The sequence below is a fragment of the Oncorhynchus nerka genome, unplaced genomic scaffold (genome assembly GCF_034236695.1).
Source record: "Oncorhynchus nerka isolate Pitt River unplaced genomic scaffold, Oner_Uvic_2.0 unplaced_scaffold_1252, whole genome shotgun sequence".
NCBI classification, from domain to species: domain Eukaryota; kingdom Metazoa; phylum Chordata; class Actinopteri; order Salmoniformes; family Salmonidae; genus Oncorhynchus; species Oncorhynchus nerka.
The window spans coordinates 10,779-36,118 of record NW_027040087.1 but is presented as its reverse complement, the minus strand read 5'-3'; the positions used below and the strand labels follow the sequence as shown (position 1 = coordinate 36,118).

Sequence of the window (25,340 nt, the reverse complement as noted above, 5' to 3'; positions counted from 1 at the left end):
TTACATTTAGTGTCAAATTAGGTTTTGAACTTAAAAATAGGCAATAATCTAAAACAGGCAATAATAACAATTTTGATGATCAAATAAGTGATATCATGATTATGAAAAATATGGTATTACCTAATATAAAATAATGATGAATATAAAATGTGCAATAATGTCTGACAGCAATAGAAACGTACGACACTGAACCACACTGTAGAAACGGTATGTATTGATTACATTTATTTTCTAAAAAGAACAAGCAATATCACACTGAACAATATAGTATTACATAATATTAAATATAAAACACAGAATAATGCCTGACAGCAATACAAAGTAAATCATCATTAAACACATCAGAAGAAACTTGGCCCAAGAGCAAAAAATATTAAAAAGCTTTTATCGAAATTATTCAACTTAGTTGCTGAGGAAAGTAGGACTATTGACGTTATTAAAATCTGTATCTGTCAAAATCCCATAGAAAAGAAATCACGAAAATAATCTTAATCAATAGATATTAAACAGATTGGTATGCAAGAAAAGTAGGCTATATATATATGTATCATCAAAAATATAGAAATTGAAAAATATAACCTCATTTATCATCAATATACATCATTATCATTTTAAGAAAAAACAAATCTATTCCAGCGTTTACTGAAAAGTTCATGGTCTGATCTGGAAAACCATGGTCTGGTCTGGAAAACCATGGTCTGGAAAACCTTCTAGATATGGTAGCAAGATAGAGGTTTGAGGCCTACCTTTGGATTGGAACCTTAGCTCTTCAGTCCAGGTTCTGTGGTGCTTCTCTTCAGTTCAGGTTCTGTGGTGCTTCTCTTCAGTCCAGGTTCCATGGTGCTTCTCTTCAGTCCAGGTTCTGTGGTGCTTCTCTTCAGTCCAGGTTCTGTGGTGCTTCTCTTCAGTCCAGGTTCTGTGGTGCTTCTCTTCAGTTCAGGTTCTGTGGTGCTTCTCTTCAGTCCAGGTTCCATGGTGCTTCTCTTCAGTCCAGGTTCTGTGGTGCTTCTCTTCAGTCCAGGTTCTGTGGTGCTTCTCTTCAGTCCAGGTTCTATGGTGCTTCTCTTCAGTCCAGGTTCTGTGGTGCTTCTCTTCAGTCCAGGTTCCATGGTGCTTCTCTTCAGTCCAGGTTCTGTGGTGCTTCTCTTCAGTCCAGGTTCTGTGGTGCTTCTCTTCAGTGGGTGATTCCCCTCACATTCTGAAAGAAAACATACTGAATTAGCACTCCCTCTAAAAATGATATGGACACAAACACACACACACAAACCCACTTACTGCTAGGGTGTCATAATCTGGTGACCTGGTCTTCATGTTCAGAGGTGTGTACATGTCACTGTTGGGGTCAGGATGGGCACTCTGCGGACAGAGGGAGAGAGAGGTGAGAGAGAGGGAGAGACAGGGGGAGGGGGAGAGAGGAGAGAGAGGGGGAGGGGGAGAGAGGGAGACAGGGGGAGAGAGAGGAGAGAGAGAGGAAATGCAAATGAGTTCATTGAGACACTAGTCTTTCCATCATTTTCTTTATACACATTCAAGTACTGTATAAGACACAAACAATCTAAATTAATTATAAGAGACTTACTGCCAGAGTGTCATAGTCAGGGGACATGGTCCTCATGTTCAGAGCTGTGTACGTGTCACTGTTACAGTCAGGATGGACACTCTGTGGAGAGAGAGGGGAGAGAGAGAGAGAGAGAGAGAGAGAGATAACCATGAAAATAGAAAGGAAGAGAGTGTCGTGAAACAGTAAACTAATGAAAATGAAGTTGTAACTCAGGGTTTCCCAAACTCAGAGCTGGACCCCCCCCTGGGTGCACGTTTTGTTATTGTTTTTGCCCTAGCACTACACGGGGGGTCCTGGTCTAACTCATAGAATCACCTGTGTGTCTGCTGTGGCATCACTTCCTCCTGTGAATCTCCTGTAATGAGGGACATGGTGAGTTCTGCTCTCTACTGACCTCTAGTGGAAGTTGATATGTTACTAATACAGTTTAACAGTTAAGGGCATTGGGCCAATAAAAACATTTATCAATTAATTAAGTTTATAACAAATCTGAGTGCTAAGGTGAAAGAATAATACAAATATCAGTTTCTCTTCTTCACTCACCTGAACCACATGAGTCCAGAGAAACAGAGGATGAGAACCAGAACCACTGTGATTCCTACAGCTGCAGTCAGAACTGAGGTCTGTTTCCCTAAAATAAAATATGGATGATATGAGTTCTGGCATTTTATAAAGTGTAAATAAACATAGTCCAGGACAATAATACAACGTTTGTTAACTGATCTAATCTCAATGTATATATAATTATAACACAAAGTATGATAAGTGTAATTATTAATATTAGATTAAAATGTAATTTTGTATTGAAATATATAAGATGAAACTTCACCTGGTATAATGATCATCAAAGCTGTAGAGTTCCTAGATCCTCTTCTATTCCAGGCCTCACAGTGGTAATGTCCACTGTCCTTAGACTTGATGTTACTGATGTTGTACATCTGTCTACATCCATTTAGAAAAGTCTTATTTTGAAAGTACCAGGTGTATTTGTCCACAGGTGGGTTGGCATCACTGCTGCAGGTCAGAGTCACTGAACTGCCCTCCACTATTTCACCAGAGGGACTGACTGACACTGAGGTGTTCTTTGGAGCATCTGGTAAATGAGAATTTGTCCGACGGATAGGACAGTAGTATATTTATGACAGTAGTATATTTATGACAGTAGTATATTTATGACAGTAGTATATTTACAAATGATATGTCATGTCAAAAATAAATGATCTGTTAAGTCAGAGAACTATCTAAAACTCTAACTTACACAAAACGTTAACAAAATTAATAAATACACATTTGGAGATGTTGTACTTCAGGACTACTTCATTTAGTTCTAATTGTTTTGCTACCTTCTCATTCAAACACTGAGCTGTACTTTACTCACACTTCACATCCATGTTGATGGTCCTAGACCAGTCTGTCCCCATCTCATTCTGGGACAAACAGTCATACTCTCCAGTGTCAGATGACTGGATTTGATTGAAGACATGCTGTGGTCCTGTCATACTCTGATAGCCACCTCCATTCTTCTTGTACCAGGTGTAACGCTGCACAGGTTGGTTGGCATCACTTCTGCAGGTCAGAGTCACTGAACTGCCCTCCACTATTTCACCAGAGGGACTGACTGACACTGAGGTGTTCTTTGGTTTATCTGATGTAAAATAACAAATGTTTTGTCAAAGTAATATTAGCAATTAGTAAAAAAATATATTTTTGTTCTAAAATGATTGATAAAGTAAGACGTCTCTTTAACCTGAATACATGATACTTGCTAAGTAGAATACTGTACTATTGTACTGTACTCACAAACTGTAGGAGAGCTGAGATCCTCATGTCCTTTTACAGTACAGAAGTAGCTGTCTGCATTCTCACTGCTGATGGAGTACATGGGGGAGGAGACACCTTGTACATTCTGTCCGTTCTTGTACCAGATGTAGGTGGGGTTGTCAGTCAGAGTACAGGTGGTGATACAGGTCAGTGTCTTCTGTCCCTCTGCAGCAGGAGTCACCTTCACCTGCAGACCTGAAACAATATGTATAAAACCACAAACACCTCTGTGTTAACAGGATGGTTAATTTATTTATCCTGTAATTCATTATGATATACAGTTGTATCATACAGTGTAGTATTACCTGTGACAGTCAGACGTATTCCTGGGAAACTATGACCCCATTCAAAGTAGTCTGTTTTAAAAGTGAAGCGATACTCAGCTGAGTCCTCCTCTCTCAGATCTGTGATTCTCAGGGTGAAGGGAACTCCGTATGTTCCAGTGTACTCCACACGACCTGCATACCCTGGGTCTGTGGTTAGGTCTTCAGGGGTCGACTTATCACTTCTAAACCAGAATGATGATGTGGTGGAATAATAACCAACATAAGTACAGGATATTTCCACTGTTGACCCCTTCAAGACACAGATTCTCCTCTTGGTGTAAGTCACTCTGTTGCAGCTCTGACCCTGAACACCTGAAACACAGTGACATAACAAGAGGTCAACTAGATTGTATTCTCAGTTCTTTCTAGAAATGCTAACAGTTCTCATATTATAAAATGAAACCAACACAGATATACATTGTATACAGTTTTACAGTGATGTATTAGGGATCTATTTAGTTTTGTTTAGGGGAGGATTGTGTGTTTTTTAACATTCATCCCAGGATTTCCACATCCGGCTTCTTCACCTGCGGGATCATCTGAGAACAGCCACCCAGACAGCTGATGAAACTGAGGAGTAATGCTGTCTGTCATAAAGCCCTTTTGTTGGGAAAACCTCAGTCTGATTGGATGGGTCTGGTTCCCCAGTGGGTGGGCCTATGCCCTCCCAAGCCCACCCATGGTTGTGACCCTGCCCAGTCATGTGAAATCCATAGATTAGGACCTAATGAATATACAGTATTTCAACTGAATGATTACCTTATATGAACTGTAACTCAGTAATATGGTTGAAATTGTTGCACATTGCGTTTATATTTTTGTTCAGCATAATTGTATATGTATTTATGTAAAACATAGGGACCACAATGGATGTAAGTCCCCAACTTTATTGTGCAATCCTTTAAAACAACAATCCTGTTCACTTAAAATAATATTGTTTATATATGTATTTCTTTAACTGACAAATAAAATCAATCAGTCAATCAATCCAAACTGAGCAGCAGCCATTTGATGAACGGAAAGAGACATTAGTTACAAAACACCAACCAGTTGAATGACATTCAGAGATTGTCAGGCCTTCAATACTGGGTAAGACTACAAGGTAGGGAGGGATGTATTCTCTGTTTGTCAAGCCTTCAATACTGGGTAAGACTACAAGGTAGGGAGGGATGTGTTCTCTGTTTGTCCAGCCTTCAATACTGGGTAAGACTACAAGGTAGGGAGGGATGTGTTCTCTGTTTGTCAAGCCTTCAATACTGGGTAAGACTACGAGGTAGTGAGGGATGTATTCTCTGTTTGTCAGGCCTTCAATACTGGGTAAGACTACAAGGTAGGGAGGGATGTATTCTCTGTTTGTTCAGCCTTCAATACTGGGTAGGACTACAAGGTAGGGAGGGATGTGTTCACTGTTTGTCCAGCCTTCAATACTGGGTAAGACTACAAGGTAGGGAGGGATGTATTCTCTGTTTGTTCAGCCTTCAATACTGGGTAGGACTACAAGGTAGGGAGGGATGTATTCTCTGTTTGTCCAGCCTTCAATACTGGGTAAGACTACAAGGTAGGGAGGGATGTATTCTCTGTTTGTCCAGCCTTCAATACTGGGTAAGACTACAAGGTAGGGAGGGATGTATTCTCTGTTTGTCCAGCCTTCAATACTGGGTAAGACTACAAGGTAGGGAGGGATGTATTCTCTGTTTGTCCAGCCTTCAATTCTGGGTAAGACTACAAGGGAGGGAGGGATGTGTTCTCTGTTTGTCAAGCCTTCAATACTGGGTAAGACTACAAGGTAGGGAGGGATGTATTCTCTGTTTGTCCAGCCTTCAATACTGGGTAAGACTACAAGGTAGGGAGGGATGTATTCTCTGTTTGTCCAGCCTTCAATTCTGGGTAAGACTACAAGGGAGGGAGGGATGTGTTCTCTGTTTGTCAAGCCTTCAATACTGGGTAAGACTACAAGGTAGGGAGGGATGTATTCTCTGTTTGTCCAGCCTTCAATACTGGGTAAGACTACAAGGTAGGGAGGGATGTATTCTCTGTTTGTCCAGCCTTCAATACTGGGTAAGACTACAAGGTAGGGAGGGATGTATTCTCTGTTTGTCCAGCCTTCAATTCTGGGTAAGACTACAAGGGAGGGAGGGATGTGTTCTCTGTTTGTCAAGCCTTCAATACTGGGTAAGACTACAAGGTAGGGAGGGAAGTATTCTCTGTTTGTCCAGCCTTCAATACTGGGTAAGACTACAAGGTAGGGAGGGATGTATTCTCTGTTTGTCAGGCCTTCAATACTGGGTAAGACTACAAGGTAGGGAGGGATGTATTCTCTGTTTGTTCAGCCTTCAATACTGGGTAAGACTACAAGGTAGGGAGGGATGTGTTCTCTGTTTGTCCAGCATTCAATACTGGGTAAGACTACAAGGTAGTGAGGGATGTATTCTCTGTTTGTCAGGCCTTCAATACTGGGTAAGACTACAAGGTAGGGAGGGATGTATTCTCTGTTTGTCAAGCCTTCAATACTGGGTAAGACTACAAGGTAGGAAGGGATGTGTTCTCTGTTTGTCCAGCCTTCAATACTGGGTAAGACTACAAGGTAGGGAGGGATGTATTCTCTGTTTGTCAGGCCTTCAATACTGGGTAAGACTACAAGGTAGGGAGGGATGTATTCTCTGTTTGTCAGGCCTTCAATACTGGGTAAGACTACAAGGTAGGGAGGGATGTATTCTCTGTTTATCAGGCCTTCAATACTGGGTAAGACTACAAGGTAGGGAGGGATGTATTCTCTGTTTGTCAAGCCTTCAATACTGGGTAAGACTACAAGGTAGGAAGGGATGTGTTCTCTGTTTGTCCAGCCTTCAATACTGGGTAAGACTACAAGGTAGGGAGGGATGTATTCTCTGTTTGTCCAGCCTTCAATACTGGGTAAGACTACAAGGTAGGGAGGGATATAGTCTCTGTTTGTCAGGCCTTCAATACTGGGTAAGACTACAAGGTAGGGAGGGATGTATTCTCTGTTTGTCCAGCCTTCAATACTGGGTAAGACTACAAGGTAGGGAGGGATGTATTCTCTGTTTGTCAGGCCTTCAATACTGGGTAAGACTACAAGGTAGGGAGGGATGTATTCTCTGTTTGTCAGGCCATCAATACTGGGTAAGACTACAAGGTAGGGAGGGATGTATTCTCTGTTTGTCCAGCCTTCAATACTGGGTAAGACTACAAGGTAGGGAGGGATGTATTCTCTGTTTGTCAGGCCTTCAATACTGGGTAAGACTACAAGGTAGGGAGGGATGTATTCTCTGTTTGTCAAGCCTTCAATACTGGGTAAGACTACAAGGTAAGGGAGGGATGTATTCTCTGTTTGTCCAGCCTTCAATTCTGGGTAAGACTACAAGGGAGGGAGGGATGTGTTCTCTGTTTGTCAAGCCTTCAATACTGGGTAAGACTACAAGGTAGGGCGGGATGTATTCTCTGTTTGTCCAGATTTACATTGTCTATTTATTGTGGCGTTGAAAACACAAACCATGACATTGAAGTGCCTGAAGTCAGTATCCTTTGTTTATTGGTTGTGTGCTGCATTGGAACAGAAACCTCTTGGTGGAAAATGTGTTGCATATATTTTGTATATGATTCCAACTTCCGGGTTGGAGCGAGCGGTCGCATCCGCACTCGCAGGTAGTATTACATTTCATTATAGTACAACGGTTTGATTTGTCTAATCTTAGCAATTTCTTCTTAGCTAGCTACATAGCCGTCTTTGTATCATAGATAATTGCGTAATTATCGTATTTCGTCGTCCTAACGCAGTCTACACTGCTATCTGCCCTGCAGCTAGCCAGCTAGCTAACATCCACCGTCTACCGATTAGCAGCACAACTATTACACTCAACTGAACGACTTGATTAGTGTAGTGTTAGCTAGCTACATAGTTGTCTTTGCTGTCTTCGTATCCAAGATAATTGTGTAGTTTAGAGTGTGTAGTTTTAGAGTGATTATCTTAAATTACCGAGGTTAGCTAGCCAGCTATTTGTCGTCCTTAACGTAGGAGACACTGCTAGCTAGCCAACAGCTAGCCAACGTCTACCGAACAGAACTTCCGCACTCAACAACCCGGTCGCATTTCGCCGCTCCACAGGTAGTATCACATTTTTCATTTCATTTCATGACAGTACAACGGCTTGATTTGTTTGATCGTAGCTAGCTACATAGCTAGCTACATAGCCGTCTTTGTATCAAAGATAATTGTGTAGTCTAGAGCGATTTCCTAGGTTAGCTAGCCAGCTATTGTCGTTCTTTTAACGCAACGCGTAACGTAATCAACACTGCTAGCTAGCCAGCTAGCCCCGAATAGCAGCACAGTAGAAACTATTACACTCAACGGAACGACTTGATTAGTGTAGTGTCAACAACGCAGCCACTGCCAGCTAGCCTACATAGTCAACAATGCAGCCTCTGCCAGCTAGCCTACTTCAGCAGTACTGTATCATTTTAATCATTTTAGTCAATAAGATTCTTGCTTCGTAAGCTTAACTTTCTGAACACTCGAGACGTGTAGTCCACTTGTCATTCCAATCTCCTTTGCATTAGCGTAGCCTTTTGTGTAGCCTGTCAACTATGTGTCTGTCTATCCCTGTTCTCTCCTCTCTGCACAGACCATACAAACGCTCCACACCGCGTGGCCGCGGCCACCCTAATCTGGTGGTCCCAGCGCGCACGACCCACGTGGAGTTCCAGGTCTCCGGTAGCCTCTGGAACTGCCGATCTGCGGCCAACAAGGCAGAGTTCATCTCAGCCTATGCCTCCCTCCAATCCCTCGACTTCTTGGCACTGACGGAAACATGGATCACCACAGACAACACTGCTACTCCTACTGCTCTCTCTTCGTCTGCCCACGTGTTCTCGCACACCCCGAGAGCTTCTGGTCAGCGGGGTGGTGGCACCGGATCCTCATCTCTCCCAAGTGGTCATTCTCTCTTTCTCCCCTTACCCATCTGTCTATCGCCTCCTTTGAATTCCATGCTGTCACAGTTACCAGCCCTTTCAAGCTTAACATCCTTATCATTTATCGCCCTCCAGGTTCCCTCGGAGAGTTCATCAATGAGCTTGATGCCTTGATAAGCTCCTTTCCTGAGGACGGCTCACCTCTCACAGTTCTGGGCGACTTTAACCTCCCCACGTCTACCTTTGACTCATTCCTCTCTGCCTCCTTCTTTCCACTCCTCTCCTCTTTTGACCTCACCCTCTCACCTTCCCCCCTACTCACAAGGCAGGAAATACGCTCGACCTCATCTTTACTAGATGCTGTTCTTCCACTAACCTCATTGCAACTCCCCTCCAAGTCTCCGACCACTACCTTGTATCCTTTTCCCTCTCGCTCTCATCCAACACTTCCCACACTGCCCCTACTCGGATGGTATCGCGCCGTCCCAACCTTCGCTCTCTCTCCCCCGCTTCTCTCTCCTCTTCCATCCTATCATCTCTTCCCTCTGCTCAAACCTTCTCCAACCTATCTCCTGATTCTGCCTCCTCAACCCTCCTCTCCTCCCCTTTCTGCATCCTTTGACTCTCTATGTCCCCTATCCTCCAGGCCGCTCGGTCCTCCCCTCCCGCTCTGTGGCTCGGGACGACTCATTGCGAGCTCACAGAACAGGGCTCCCGGGCAGCCGAGCGGAAATGGAGGGGAAAACTTCGCCTCCCTGCGGACCTGGCATCCTTTCACTCCCTCCTCTCTACATTTTCCTCTTCTCTCTCTGCTGCTAAAGCCACTTTCTACCACTCTAAATTCCAAGCATCTGCCTCTAACCCTAGGAGCTCTTTGCCACCTTCTCCTCCCTCCTGAATCCTCCTCCCCCTCCCCCTCCTCCCTCTCTGCAGATGACTTCGTCAACCATTTTGAAAAGAAGGTCGACGACATCCGATCCTCGTTTGCTAAGTCAAACGACACCGCTGGTTCTGCTCACACTGCCCTACCCTGTGCTCTGACCTCTTTCTCCCCTCTCTCTCCAGATGAAATCTCGCGTCTTGTGACGGCCGGCCGCCCAACAACCTGCCCGCTTGACCCTATCCCCTCCTCTCTTCTCCAGACCATTTCCGGAGACCTTCTCCCTTACCTCACCTCGCTCATCAACTCATCCCTGACCGCTGGCTACGTCCCTTCCGTCTTCAAGAGAGCGAGAGTTGCACCCCTTCTGAAAAAACCTACACTCGATCCCTCCGATGTCAACAACTACAGACCAGTATCCCTTCTTTCTTTTCTCTCCAAAACCCTTGAACGTGCCGTCCTTGGCCAGCTCTCCCGCTATCTCTCAGAATGACCTTCTTGATCCAAATCAGTCAGGTTTCAAGACTAGTCATTCAACTGAGACTGCTCTTCTCTGTATCACGGAGCTCCGCACTGCTAAAGCTAACTCTCTCTCCTCTGCTCTCATCCTTCTAGACCTATCGGCTGCCTTCGATCTGTGAACCATCAGATCCTCCTCTCCACCCTCTCCGAGTTGCATCTCCGGCGCGGCCCACGCTGGGATTACGTCCTACCTGACAGGTGCTCCTACCAGGTGGCGTGGCGAGAATCTCTCCACACCACGTGCTCTCACCACTGGTGTCCCCAGGACTCTGTTCTAGGCCCTCTCCTATTCTCAACTCACCAAGTCACTTGGCTCTGTCATAACCTCACATGGTCTCTCTATCATTGCTATGCAGACCACAATTAATCTTCTCCTTTCCCCCTTCTGATGACCAGGTGGCGTCTCTGCATGTCTGGCAGACATATCAGTGTGGATGACGGATCACCACCTCAAGCTGAACCTCGGCAAGATGGAGCTGCTCTTCCTCCCGGGGAAGGACTGCCCGTTCCATGATCTCGCCATCACGGTTGACAACTCCATTGTGTCCTCCTCCCAGAGCGCTAAGAACCTTGGCGTGATCCTGGACAACACCCTGTCGTTCTCAACTAACATCAAGGCGGTGGCCCGTTCCTGTAGGTTCATGCTCTACAACATCCGCAGAGTAATGCCCTGGAAAGCGGCGCAGGTCCTAATCCAGGCACTTGTCATCTCCCGTCTGGATTACTGCAACTCGCTGTTGGCTGGGCTCCTGCCTGTGCCATTAAACCCTACAACTCATCAGAAGCCCGTCTGGTGTTCAACCTTCCCAAGTTCTCTCACGTCACCCCGCTCCTCCGCTCTCTCCACTGGCTTCCAGTTGAAGCTCGCATCCGCTACAAGACCATGGTGCTTGCCTGCGGAGCTGTGAGGGGAACGGCACCTCAGTACCTCAGGCTCTGATCAGGCCCTACACCCAAACAAGGGCACTGCGTTCATCCACCTCTGGCCTGCTCGCCTCCCTACCACTGAGGAAGTACAGTTCCCGCTCAGCCCAGTCAAAACTGTTCGCTGCTCTGGCCCCCCAATGGTGGAACAAACTCCCTCACGACGCCAGGACAGCGGAGTCAATCACCACCTTCCGGAGACACCTGAAACCCCACCTCTTTAAGGAATACCTAGGATAGGATAAAGTAATCCCTCTCACCCCCCCCTTAAAAGATTTAGATGCACTACTGTACCACTGGATGTCATAAGGTGAATGCACCAATTTGTAAGTCGCTCTGGATAAGATCGTCTGCTAAATGACTTAAATGTAAATGTAAATGTAATCGCAGTGTAATAGAACAGGCAGGGTGAGCTTGTCTGTGGTGGTCGGGATTCCTCAAACTTCTGGCCCGTAGCCCTGCGTGGCATCAATCAGTCGGAATTCACGTTTATAAATGCAGGTCGCTACAGTTATTCTTATTTGTGGTCGTAAACATTATTTTGAGTTAATTCTACGAGGGGGAGGGCGTTCCATTTATTTTACAGTACAAGGGGAGGGTCATGTGAAAATATTTTAAACTTTGAAGACCAGTCCTGTCCCGTCCCCCAGTAAATTTCAATCTGTCCCTTATTAATAAATAAACACTCACAAACTGCAGGAGAGTGGAGATCCTCATGGCCTTTTACAGCACAGGAGTAACTGTCTTCATAGTTACTGGAGACTGGATCTTTGTACTGGGGGGAGGTGCTCTCATCTAGATGTTGTCCGTTCTTGTACCAGATATAGATGGGGTTGTCAGTCAGAGTACAGGTGGTGCTACAGGTCAGTGTCTTATACTCTGAACTCCATTTAGGAATCACCTCCACCTGAAAACCTGAATTAAAGGAGAGCAAAAAAAGAGTCAATGGTTCAGAATTGGTTTGAGTTCATTATTAACATCATGACTCTTCAAACCTTTATAATGTGTTATGCAGTGTTACCTGTGACAGTCAGAGTTGTTCCAGGGAAGCTGTACCCCCATCTTGCCTCATCAGTTGTAAATCTGAACTTGCACTCAGTTGAGTCACTTTCTCTCAGGTCTGTGATTCTCAGGGTGGAGTCCTTTTCTGTTTGTCGATGGTATTCCACACGATCTGCATACTCTGGGTTCAGGCTCAGGTCTTTAGTGACACCAGACTCCCATTTGTTGAACCAGGACACTTCTGTGACGTTATGCCACCTGGGATGTGTGTAAAAGCAGGATATGTCCACTGTTGACCCTTTCAAAGCACAGATACTCTGATGGGTGTAAGTCACATTCATACAGCTCTCACCCGCAACACCTGAAACAAAATGTAACTAATCAATTCCTGAAACCATAATGAGACTCAATGTTATAGATGTATTGGACAGGTTCATTTTGAATAATAAACAATATGTATATTGACATACATCTATAAAACTGTTTATCATTCCAATGTATATAGTTAAGAATACTGATAGAGAAAGTCATACACCTCTGATTGGTTCTAAATGATACTACATAAAATACTAGTTTCATTCATACTCACACACTGCAGGAGAGTGGAGATCCTCATGGCCTTTTACAGCACAGGAGTAACTGTCTGAATAATAACTTTTGACAGAGTATTGCCGGGAGGTGGGCTCATCTAGACGTTGTCCGTTCTTGTACCAGATGTATGTGGGGTTGTCAGTCAGAGTACAGGTGATGATACAGGTCAGTGTCTTCTGTCCCTCTGCAGCAGGAGTCACCTTCACCTGCAGACCTGAAACAATATGTATAAAACCACATACACCTCTGTGTTAACAGGATGGTTCATATATTTATCCTGTAATTCATTATGATTTACAGTTGTATCATACGACGCCAGGACAGCGGAGTCAATCACCACCTTCCGGAGACACCTGAAACCCCACCTCTTTAAGGAATACCTAGGATAGGATAAAGTAATCCCTCTCACCCCCCCTCCCCCTGAAAAGATTTAGATGCACTACTGTTCCACTGGAGGTCATAAGGTGAATGCACCAATTTGTAAGTCGCTCTGGATAAGAGCGTCTGCTAAATGACTTAAATGTAAATGTAAAATTACCTGTGACAGACAGAGTTGTTCCTGGGAAACTATGACCCCAGTCAAAGTTGTTTGTTTTAAAAGTGAAGCGATACTCAGCTGAGTCCTCCTCTCTCAGATCTGAGATTCTCAGGATGCAGGGATCTTTATATATCTCTTTGTCAGGGTACTTCACACGACCTACATACCCTGGGTCTGTGGTTAGGTCTTCAGGGGTCGACTTATCACTTCTAAACCAGAATGATGATGTGGTGTAATAATAACCAACATAAGTACAGGATATTTCCACTGTTGACCCCTTCAAGACACAGATTCTCCTCTTGGTGTAAGTCACTCTGTTGCATCTCTGACCCTGAACACCTGAAACACAGTGACATAACAAGAGGTCAAATAGATTGTATTCTCAGTTCTTTCTAGAAATGCTAACAGTTCTCATATTACAAAATGAAACCAACACAGATATACATTGTATACAGTTTTACAGTGATGTATTAGGGATCTATTTAGTTTTTGATTAGGGGAGGATTGTGTGTTTTTTAACATTCATCCCAGGATTTCCACATCCGGCTTCTTCACCTGTGGGATCAACTGAGAACAGCCACCCAGACAGATGATGAAACTGAGGAGTAATTCTGTCTGTCATAAAGCCCTTTTGTTGGGAAAACCTCAGTCTGATTGGCTGGGTCTGGTTCCCCAGTGGGTGGGCCTATGCCCTTCCAAGCCCACCCATGGTTGTGACCCTGCCCAGTCATGTGAAATCCATAGATTAGGACCTAATGAATATACAGTATTTCAACTGACTGATTACCTTATATGAACTGTAACTCAGTAATATGGTTGAAATTGTTGCACATTGCGTTTATATTTTTGTTCAGCATAATTGTATATGTATTTATGTAAAACATAGGGACCACAATGGATATAAGTCCCCAACTTTGTTCTGCAATCCTTTAAAACAACAATCCTGTTCACTTAAAATAATATTGTTTATGTATTCTTTTAACAGACAAATAAAATCAATCAGTCAATCAATCCAAACTGAGCAGCAGCCATTTGATGAACGGAAAGAGACATTTGTTACAAAACACCAACCAGTTGAATGACATTCAGAGATTGTCAGGCCTTCAATACTGTGTAAGACTACAAGGTAGGGAGGGATGTGTTCTCTGTTTGTCCAGCCTTCAATACTGGGTAAGACTACAAGGTAGGGAGGGATGTGTTCTCTGTTTGTCCAGCCTTCAATACTGGGTAAGACTACGAGGTAGTGAGGGATGTATTCTCTGTTTGTCCAGCCTTCAATACTGGGTAAGACTACAAGGTAGGGAGGGATGTGTTCTCTGTTTGTCAAGCCTTCAATACGGGGTAAGACTACAAGGTAGGGAGGGATGTGTTCTCTGTTTGTCAAGCCTTCAATACTGGGTAAGACTACAAGGTAGGGAGGGATGTGTTCTCTGTTTGTCAAGCCTTCAATACTGGGTAAGACTACAAGGTAGGGAGGGATGTGTTCTCTGTTTGTCAAGCCTTCAATACGGGGTAAGACTACAAGGTAGGGAGGGATGTGTTCTCTGTTTGTCAAGCCTTCAATACTGGGTAAGACTACAAGGTAGGGAGGGATGTGTTCTCTGTTTGTCCAGATTTACATTGTCTATTTATTGTGGTGTTGAAAACACAAACCATGACATTGAAGTGCCTGAAGTCAGTATGCTTTGTTTATTGGTTATGTGCTGCATTGGCACAGAAACCTGTTGGTGGAAAATGTGTTGCATATATTTTGTATATGATCGCAGTGTAATAGAACAGGCAGGGTGAGCATGTCTGTGGTGGTCGGGAACCCTCAAGCTTCTGGCCCGTAGCCCTGCGTAGCATCGATCAGTCGGAATTCATGTTTATAAATGCAGGTCGCTACAGTTATTCTTATTTGTGGTCGTAAACATTATTTTGAGTTAATTCTATGATGGGGAGTGTGTTCCATTTATTTTACAGTAAAAGGGGAGGGTCATGTGAAAATATTTTAAACTTTGAAGACCAGTCCTGTCCCGTCCCACAGTAAATTTCAATCTGTCCCTTATTAATAAATAAACACTCACAAACTGCAGGAGAGTGGAGATCCTCATGGCCTTTTACAGCACAGGAGTAACTGTCTCCATAGTTACTGGAGACTGAGTCTTTGTACTGGGGGGAGGTGCTCTCATCTAGATGTTGTCCGTTCTTGTACCAGATGTAGGTGGGGTTGTCAGTCAGAGTACAGGTGGTGCTACAGGTCAGTGTCTTCTGTCCCTCTGCAGCAGGAGTCACCTTCACCTGCAGACCTGAAACAATATGTATAAAACCACATACACCTCTGTGTCAACAGGATGGTTAATATATTTTCTCCTGTAATTCAATATGATTTACAGTTGTATCATACAGTGTAGTATTACCTGTGACAGTCAGAGTTGTTCCTGGGAAACTATGACCCCATTCAAAGTTGTCTGTTTTAAAAGTGAAGCGATACTCAGCTGAGTCCTCCTCTCTCAGATCTGTGATTCTCAGGGAGGAGGGACCTCTGTATGTCCCAGTGTACTCCACACGACCTGCATACCCTGGGTCTGTGGTTAGGTCTTCAGGGGTCGACTTATCACTTCTAAACCATAATGTTGATGTGGTGTAATAATAACCAACATAAGTACAGGATATGTCCACTGTTGACCCCTTCAAGACACAGATTCTCCTCTTGGTGTAAGTCACTCTGTTGCAGCTCTGACCCTGAACACCTGAAACACAGTGACATAACAAGAGGTCAATTGAATTGTGTTCTCAGTTCTTTCTAGAAATGCTCAAAGTTCTCAAGTTCTCATAGTGAAACCAACACACAGTATAATGTATTAAATTAACACTCACACACTGCAGGAGAGTGGAGATCCTCATGGCCTTTTACAGCACAGGAATAACTGGCATCATAGTTACTGGAGACTGAGTATTTGTACTGGGGGGAGGTGCTCTCATCTAGATGTTGTCCGTTCTTGTACCAGATGTAGGTGGAGTTGTCAGTCAGAGTACAGGTGGTGCTACAGGTCAGTGTCTTATCCTGATGTCCACCAGTCACCTTCACCTGAAGACCTGGAAAAAAAACAATATCACTGTAAATCCCTTTATCACTGACTTATCACTCTAATACAAAGATGGAAGAAATCCTATGTTATACAGACATAAACACAAACACAAACCAACACATTTATCCTGAACTAAATGGAATTCAACAGTTTAACTATATTGAATGTAACTGTACCTGTGACAGACAAAGTGACTCCAGGACTTCCAGAATATTTCCCTCCTTCCTGATCTGTTAGTAATCTGAACTTGTACGAAGCTGAGTCTCTCTCTCTCAGGTCTGTGATTTTCAGGGTGCAGTCTTTCTTCTTATCCCCATGATACTCCAGACGACCTGCATACTCTGGGTCCTGACCTAGATCTTTAGGTTCTATACCAGCCTCCATTTTAGTGAACCAGAAGGTTGTTGTGACTGTACCTCTGGGATATGTGTAAGAGCAGAACAGATCCACTGATGACCCCTTCAAGGTACAGATACTCTGAGTGGTGTATGTAACACTCCAGCCATCCTGACCCAGTACCACTGAAACACAGTGAGACATCACAATGATATCAGAATTAGAACAAGGTATTTGGCTCACACTTTGTTTAGGGTTTGTCCACACTTTGTTGCCATATTGGAAACCACAGATAATCATCACTCAGTGAGGTGTGAAACATAACTATTTAAAGTGAAGTGGAGATGCCTAACAGAACACAAGCAAATGTAATACAAATGTCTGTAGATTGACAAACATATAAGTTATGAATGAGACCATACCTGCTACAGACCAGAGAAAGACCACCAACACACTTCCTGCTGTTCTCAAGGCCATTGTTGCATCTCCCACCCTGCAGTCTTAGAAACATAAACAACAACTCACTCTATAGCTGGTGATTAACTCCACCTGATACAGTGAAGTAGAAACTGTAAATGGGGTACAGGGCCTCATCACTAAAAATGAACCAGGCTCATATTGTGTTGTGTTGTGTTGCATGTCTGTCTACGTCTGTCTACTTAAACTGACATGATGCAAAAAATAAATTCCTAATATATACAGTAGTCATCATCATCATTATAAACAACAACAACAACAATCACTTATTGAACTGTAAACACATGTTTATACATTGATTGTTCTGAAGCTGTTTTATTCTCATATCCCCAAATATAGGAGGATAAATGTTCAATCCTCTACGGTCCGTCAAGCTGTATAGCAGCCTAAAGACTGACCACCAGGTTGAATGACAGCACCTATCCCCAAGCTGTGAGGCTAAACAGCCAGTGACTAAAGAATGACCACCAGGTTCAATGACAGCACCTATCCTCAAGCTGTGAGGCTAAACAGCCAGTGACTAAAGACTGACCACCAGGTTCAATGACAGCACCAATCCTCAAGCTGTGAGGCTAAACAGCCAATGACTAAAGAATGACCACCAGGTTCAATGACAGCACCTATCCTCAAGCTGTGAGGCTAAACAGCCAGTGACTTTCACTCTCTCTCACACACACACACACACACACACACACACACACACACACACACACACACACACACACACACACACATACGCACACAAATGATACATTACCCTCAAGTATTTGACTTATGACTAACAACAAATAACCAAAAACTATATTTCAAGATATTGTCAAGAGTAGTTCCAGAGTGAAGTGAAGAGGAGAGGTCTTGTACAGTGAGTCAACTGTCTGGTAGTGAGTGAAAACAAGAAGTAAGTGTTAACACATTATAAAAGCAGTCAGAACACAAGTAGCTGATACAGAACTGTCCTTCCTGTTTAGTAAAGACATTAACATCCATGACAACCAGACCAACACGCCAGAAAAGGGCTGTTACTGTAATAGAACAGAAATTGTGTAAAAGACAAGTCTGGGCATATATTAATTTTATTTAAAAAATGTGTCAATTTTCACTGTGGTCTTTTATACTACATACGGAACCATTTAAACAATGTGTTGACTGTACTATTTATAACGTTAACATTTTAATGACCTACCTTGCCCTTCTGAGTTCTGTATATACAGGTCAAAGTTCCATGATGTTATTCAATTAGAACCAATTCAATTGAAACACCCATGACCATCACTCCTCATCAGCTGCATCAAAGTGGTACTGAAGGTTCAGTGTTCTAGACTAGAGCACCTATGGGTGGTCCTGGGAACCAAACCCATAACGTTGCAGGTGCCATATTCTACCAACTGAGCTACAGAGGAACATGTTCTCTAAAGTCTAATGTGTATATACAGATTTCTGATATGACTCGGGATGTCTGTCAGGGGACAGACAGGAAAGGAGAAGAGGGAAGTGATACTGAGTGTGTGCATTTAAACCAACAAAATACTTTATACTACTCCTAAACACAACCCACCATCACTGTGTCTCATGTTAATACTACTCCTAAACACAACCCACCATCACTGTGTCTCATGTTAATACTACTCCTAAACACAACCCACCATCACTGTGTCTCATGTTAATACTACTCCTAAACACAACCCACCATCACTGTGTCTCAAGTTAATACTACTCCTAAACACAACCCACCATCACTGTGTCTCATGTTAATACTTCTCCTAAACACAACCCACCATCACTGTGTCTCATGTTAATACTACTCCTACACAACCCACCATCACTGTGTCTCATGTTAATACTACTCCTAAACACAACACACCATCACTGTGTCTCATGTTAATATTGCTCCTAAAGCTATTACGAAGCATCCACCTAATCACTGTTACTCTCAGTCTTACTTTAGGTCATTTTCAAACAAGTCTCCACAACAATCTCTTGCTTTGAGAGTCCTTAAAATACCATACAAAAATATTACATGTGTAACCCCATATACAATACTGTATCAGATTACTACGCAGAAATACATCTACAGAGTATACTGTACATAACAGAAAAACAAAACATACATTACAACAGCATCACCATGCAGATAACAGGATACAGAAGTTCATGGAAACAAACAAATAATAAAATATACATATTTTAAGATATAGTCAAGCAGACTTACAGAGTGAAGGGGAGATGTGTTGTAAGTTCACTTACTGGAAGTCTATGTAAATAGACACTGAGTGTCAGGTTTGAAGTCTGTGGTTGACACAACATTGAAGCAGTCAGGGACAATAGAGTTGAGTAGAGGGCGTACTTGCTTCAAAGCCTGTTTTAGCACGGCTAAGCCATTAAATACACCATTTCAGTTGGTATATCGACTGTTATTAAACTTATGGAAGTTGAAGATATTAACAACTTGAATATGGAAATAGCCCTCAATGGTGCTGCTCATTCTGTCACAGAAATCATCATGACAAAGATGTCAAGATGTACCTTCTATCCAACTCTATGTCAGGGACCAAGAAGCTTATGCAGAGAGGGCTTCCTTCAGCAGTCACACAGACAGTGTTCGAGAGCATCAAAACTGATGTATCATGGGTACATTGTGACGGACTGAATGATCTATAAATAATATTGAGTAGTTATTCATCATGCAAGGTGATTTGTAGATCTCGACTTGCCTATAAAGTCGGCTGCAATGTCGAACACTCCCACATTTACAAAAATCCCATTCAAGTCACAGGACTGATATTAATATTTCACATATTAACATTCTCTCATCATGTTCAAATCATCTGGAAGTGACCTCAACTAATGGGATTTGTGCCACAAATGCTAAAACGTTAGCAAGTGGAAACAGTGTCAGGAGAAAATAAACCAAAGCAGGGACTGATGTCACACCATGTTCATAGACTGCTAAAAGGGAAGGGAAACCAATGTGTCATTTTGTAACTTGGTTGAACCTTCAAGATATTATAACAATATATTAGCAAGAGTGTAAGGACTAGCTTTGGTTTGGTGCCATAGCTCTTTAATCCAGGTTCTGTGATGGTTCTCTTTAGTGCATGTTCTGGGGTGGTTCTCTTCCCTCCAGGTTCTGTGATGATTCTCTTTAGTGCAGGTTCTGGGGTGGTTCTCTTCCTCCAGGTTCTGTGATGGTTCTCTTAAGTGCAGGTTCTGTGGTGGTTCTCTCAGTCCAGGTTCTGTGGTGATACTCTTTAGTCCAGGTTCTGTGGTGGTTCTCTTCCCTCCAGGTTCTGTGGTGGTTCTATCAGTCCAGGTTCTGTGGTGGTTCTATCAGTCCAGGTTCTGTGGTGGTTCTATCAGTCCAGGTTCTGTGGTGGTTCTGTGATGATTCTTCCTCCAGGTTCTGTGGTGGTTCTCTTCCCTCCAGGTTCTGTGGTGGTTCTCTTCCCTGGATGGTCTGATACACGGAGTGCTGAGCGTCTCTCTGAAGAGATGTGAACGTGTCACTGTGGGAGATTTTCACACTCAGAGAGAGAGACAGCGACAAAGTAAACACAGTATGAGCACTTTACACACTGCTCTATAGTATTCTCTCTCACTTCTACGTTCTGTGTTCATCCCTCTCGGTCTCACTCTCACCCACAAACAAACACAAATATTATATACAAAATAAACACATTAATGAATATTTTATAACATACTTACTGCCAGTGTCTGATCCTCATTTTCAGTGGCGTGTGTGTCCCAGTTAGGGTCAGGATGGACACTCTGTGGAGAGAGAGCTGTGTCAAGGTACAGGGAAAATAGTAGAAAGAGACTATTGTGACACAGTAAAAAATAAAAGCAGTAACTTATCAACAGGTAGTGTGTTGATAGAATGACCATCTGTAGAGCATCTATCCAGACTATCCAAATAAAGTGACTAAAAAACTATATCACTGTACTTGCACATAGCTGAGTCACACTCTCTCAGATCTCTGATTGTCAGGATGTGGCCATTCTTCTTGTTGCTACAGTACTTCACATGACGTGTGTAGTCTGGTGCATCACTCAGTCACATGATTCCCCTCAGCATCATTTTTTGTGAACCAGAAGGTTGTGATTGTATAGCCACTGGGATATGTGTAAGAGCAGGACAGCTCCACTGTTGACCCCTTCAAGACACAGATACTCTGAGTGGTGTACACTTCCTCCGTCCTGATCCAGTAACACTGAAACACAATCACACATGATAGTGATTACACATTACAGACCCATTTCCTCACACTAACAGCATTTGTCCATACTTTGTTGCCGTACTCTACTTGCTGAGTGTGAATGGAAACCACAGAAAGGACCTAAGTGTTACTCAGTGAGGTGTAAAAGACAACTATTCCAGAAAAGAAGAAGCCCCTAACAGACGATGTCACTGAACACACAGAATAACATTAAGATAACATTACTAAAACATTATGAATGAGACCAGACCTGCTACAGACCAGACAAAGACCCCCAACACACTTCCTGCTGTTCTCAAGGACATTGTTGCATCTCCCACCCTGCAGTCTTAGAAACATAAACAACAACTCACTCTATAGCTGGTGATTAACTCCACCTGATACATTGAAATGTATCAATCCTCTACGGTCCATCAAACTGTACAGCAGCCTAAAGAATGACCACCAGGTTCAATGACAGCACCTATCCTCAAGCTGTGAGGCTAAACAGCCAGTGACTAAAGACTGACCACCAGGTTCAATGACAGCACCTATCCTCAAGCTGTGAGGCTAAACAGCCAGTGACTAAAGACCAACCACCAGGTTCAATGACAGCACCTATCCTCAAGCTGTGAGGCTAAACAGCCAGTGACTAAAGACCAACCACCAGGTTCAATGACAGCACCTATCCTCAAGCTGTGAGGCTAAACAGCCAGTGACTAAAGACTGACCGCCAGGTTCAATGACAGCACCTATCCTCAAGCTGTGAGGGTAAACAGCCAGTGACTAAAGAATGACCACCAGGTTCAATGACAGCACCTATCCTCAAGCTGTGAGGCTAAACAGCCAGTGACTAAAGAATGACCACCAGGTTCAATGACAGCACCTATCCTCAAGCTGTGAGGCTAAACAGCCAGTGACTAAAGAATGACCACCAGGTTCAATGACAGCACCTATCCTCAAGCTGTGAGGCTAAACAGCCAGTGACTAAAGACTGACCACCAGGTTCAATGACAGCACCTGTCCCCAAGCTGTGAGGCTAAACAGCCAGTGACTTTCACTCTCTCACTCTCTTTCTCTCTCTCTCACTCAATTCAATTCAAGGGCTTTACTGGCATGGGAAACATGTGTTAACATTGCCAAAGCAAGTGAGGTTGATAATATATAAAGTGAATATATAACGTGAAATAAACAATACAAATTAACAGTAAACATTACACATACATAAGTTTCAAAACAATAAAGACCCTGCAAATGTCATATTATATATATATACAGTGTTTTAACAATGTACAAATGGTTAAAGCACACAAGATAAACTAAATAAGCATAAATATAGGTTGTATTTACAATGGTATTTGTTCTTCACTGGTTGCCCTTTTCTCGTGGCAACAGGACACTCTCTCTCTCTCACACACACTTGATACATTACCCTCATGTATTTGACTTATGACTAAAAACAAATAACCAAAAACTATATTTCAAGATATTGTCAAGAGTAGTTCCAGAGTGAAATGAAGAGGAGAGGTCTTGTACAGTGAGTCAACTGTCTGGTAGTGAGTGAAAACAAGAAGTAAGTGTTGAAACCTTATAAAAGCAGTCAGAACACAAGTAGTGGATGCAGAACTGTCCTTCCTGTTTATTAAAGACATTAACATGACAACCAGACCAACACGCCAGAAAAGGGCTGTTACTGTAATAGAACAGCAATGGTGTAAAAGACAAGTCTGGGCATATATTTATTTTATTTAAAATGTGTCAATTTTCACTGTGGTCTTTATACGACATACAGAACCATTTAAACAAATGTGTTGACTAAACTATTTATAACATTAACATTTTAATGACCTACCTTGCCCTTCTGAGTTCTGTATATACAGGTCAAAGTTCCATGATGTTATTCAATTAGAACCCATTCAATTTAAACACCCATGACCATAACTCCTAATTAGCTGCATCAAAGTGGCACTGAAGGTTCAGTGTTCTAGACTAGAGCTCCACCTACTGGCATTGCTACATTACTGCAGCCCCCAGTCCTCATGATGTCCTCTTTCATTTGGGAAGTAATAGGAATTAATTGAATGATGTTCCTGTCATTCCAGCCATTATAATGAACCCATCCTCCTGTATACCAGCCTCCTCTGTTGTACAGTACTGGTAGAATCTGTATCTAGGAGAGGCATGATTGAACATCACCACAGCCTGCTGTACTGACTGTGTGGTCTATTGTAGTCTGCTGTCCAAAAATAATGCCATTTACTTATCAAAAGCAATGTACAGGTCCAGGGAACCAAACCCATAACGTTGCAGGTGCCATGTTCTACCAACTGAGCCACAGAAGAACATATTCTCGATAGTCTAATGTGTATATATAGATTTCTGATATGATTCAGGAGGCCTGTCAGAGGACAGACAGGAAAGTAGAACAGGGAAGTGACATCTGAAGTACATCTAAACCAACAAAACCACAACCCACCATCACTGTCTCATGTTAATACTACTCCTACACACAACCCACCATCACTGTGTCTCATGTTAATACTACTCCTAAACACAACCCACCATCACTGTGTCTCATGTTAATACTACTCCTTAACACAACCCGCCATCACTGTGTCTCATGTTAATACTACTCCTAAACACAACCCACCATCACTGTGTCTCATGTTAATACTACTCCTTAACACAACCCACCATCACTGTGTCTCATGTTAATACTACTACACAACCCACCATCACTGTGTCTCATGTTACTACTCCTAAACACAACCCACCATCACTGTGTCTCATGTTAATACTACTCCTAAACACAATCCACCTTCACTGTGTCTCATGTTAATACTCCTCCTAAAGCTCTTATGAAGTATCCAGTCAATCCTTTACTCCTACTTTCACTCTTTACAATAAGTCTCCCGAACAATATATTGCTCTCAGAGGCCTCAAAATGCTTGCACAAGTCTTATACTTGAAACCACGTCATTAAACTCACCGAAGACGAAGAAGAGTAAATTAACTACTTTAAAATGGAGACAGCCCTTAATGGCGCTGCCCATGCTGTTTTTCCGCACTTAAAAATGCATGTAAAATATTAACCCTAAATAAATAAAACACCATCCAAATATATTACACAGATTAACATGCAAAGCATAATTAACACTCAAATTCTCTATGTAGGTCTACATTATGTATGATATGTTCTTTAATAAAGGAACTATACATGAAATAACTAACAAAACAATAAATGTGCGAAAATCAAACAGTCCTATCTGGTGCAAACACAGAGACAGGAACAATCAACCACAAACACACAGTGAAACCCAGGCTACCTAAGTATGATTCTCAATCAGAGACAACTAATGACACCTGCCTCTGATTGAGAACAGGCCGAAATATAGAAATACCCAAATCATATAAAAACAAACATAGACTGCCCACCCCAACTCACGGTCTGACCATAATAAATAATGACAAAAACAAAGGAAATAAAGGTCAGAACGTGACAGTACGGGTGCGGACTTCGCCGCAAAACCTCAACCTATAGGGGAGGCTCTGCGGGAGTCTGTCCGAGGTGGCGGCTCTGGCGCGGACGCGGACCCCACTTCACCATCGTCTTAGTCCGCTTCTATTGCCTGCCTCCGTGGCCTCCTAACCACGGCGGACCCACTGGACTGAGGGGCAGCTCGGGACAGAGGGGCAGAAGCTCGGGACAGAGGGGCGGAAGCTCGGGACAGAGGGGCGGAAGCTCTGGGACAGAGGGGCGGAAGCTCGGGACAGAGGGGCGGAAGCTCGGGACAGGGGGAAGAAGCCGGGACAGAGGGGCGGAAGCTCGGGACAGAGGGGCGGAAGCTCGGGACAGAGGGGCGGAAGCTCGGGACAGAGGGGCGGAAGCTCTGGGCTGAGGGGCACTGGCGCCTCTGGGCTGAGGGGCACTGGCGCCTCTGGGCTGAGGGGCACTGGCGCCTCTGGGCTGAGGGGCACTGGCGCCTCTGGGCTGAGGGGCACTGGCGCCTCTGGGCTGAGGGGCACTGGCGCCTCTGGGCTGAGGGGCACTGGCGGCCCCTGGCTGACTGGCGGCACTGGCGGCCCCTGGCTGACTGGCGGCCCCTGGCTGACTGGCGGCACTGGCGGCCCCTGGCAGACTGGCGGCACTGGCGGCGCCTGGCAGACTG

General features: G+C 43.6%; 1 protein-coding gene across 5 annotated transcripts; it reads right to left on the bottom strand.

Moving 5' to 3' along the window:
* Window positions 1-203: 203 nt before the first annotated feature.
* On the bottom strand, window positions 204-22,940 carry LOC115120626 (sialoadhesin-like). 5 transcript variants are annotated; one of them, XM_065015843.1, is made up of 21 exons: window positions 22,604-22,940; window positions 20,920-21,186; window positions 20,681-20,743; window positions 16,924-17,001; window positions 16,342-16,686; window positions 15,954-16,172; window positions 15,494-15,826; window positions 15,161-15,382; window positions 13,095-13,433; window positions 12,555-12,770; window positions 11,985-12,326; window positions 11,654-11,878; window positions 3,688-4,020; window positions 3,362-3,577; window positions 2,940-3,206; window positions 2,391-2,654; window positions 2,105-2,192; window positions 1,877-1,916; window positions 1,580-1,660; window positions 1,276-1,356; window positions 204-1,198 (listed from the first exon to the last, which is right to left on the bottom strand). In XM_065015843.1, the coding sequence occupies exons 4-21, from the start codon at window positions 16,976-16,978 to the stop codon at window positions 1,175-1,177; spliced, it is 3,690 nt and encodes a 1,229-aa protein (XP_064871915.1). In that variant the 5' UTR covers window positions 16,979-17,001; window positions 20,681-20,743; window positions 20,920-21,186; window positions 22,604-22,940; the 3' UTR covers window positions 204-1,174. The 5 variants fall into 5 exon arrangements, with proteins under 5 accessions (XP_064871915.1, XP_064871917.1, XP_064871916.1 ...); XM_065015845.1 differs by having other exon boundaries at window positions 20,924-21,186; XM_065015844.1 differs by having other exon boundaries at window positions 22,522-22,610.
* Between the last annotated feature and the right edge of the window lie 2,400 nt (window positions 22,941-25,340).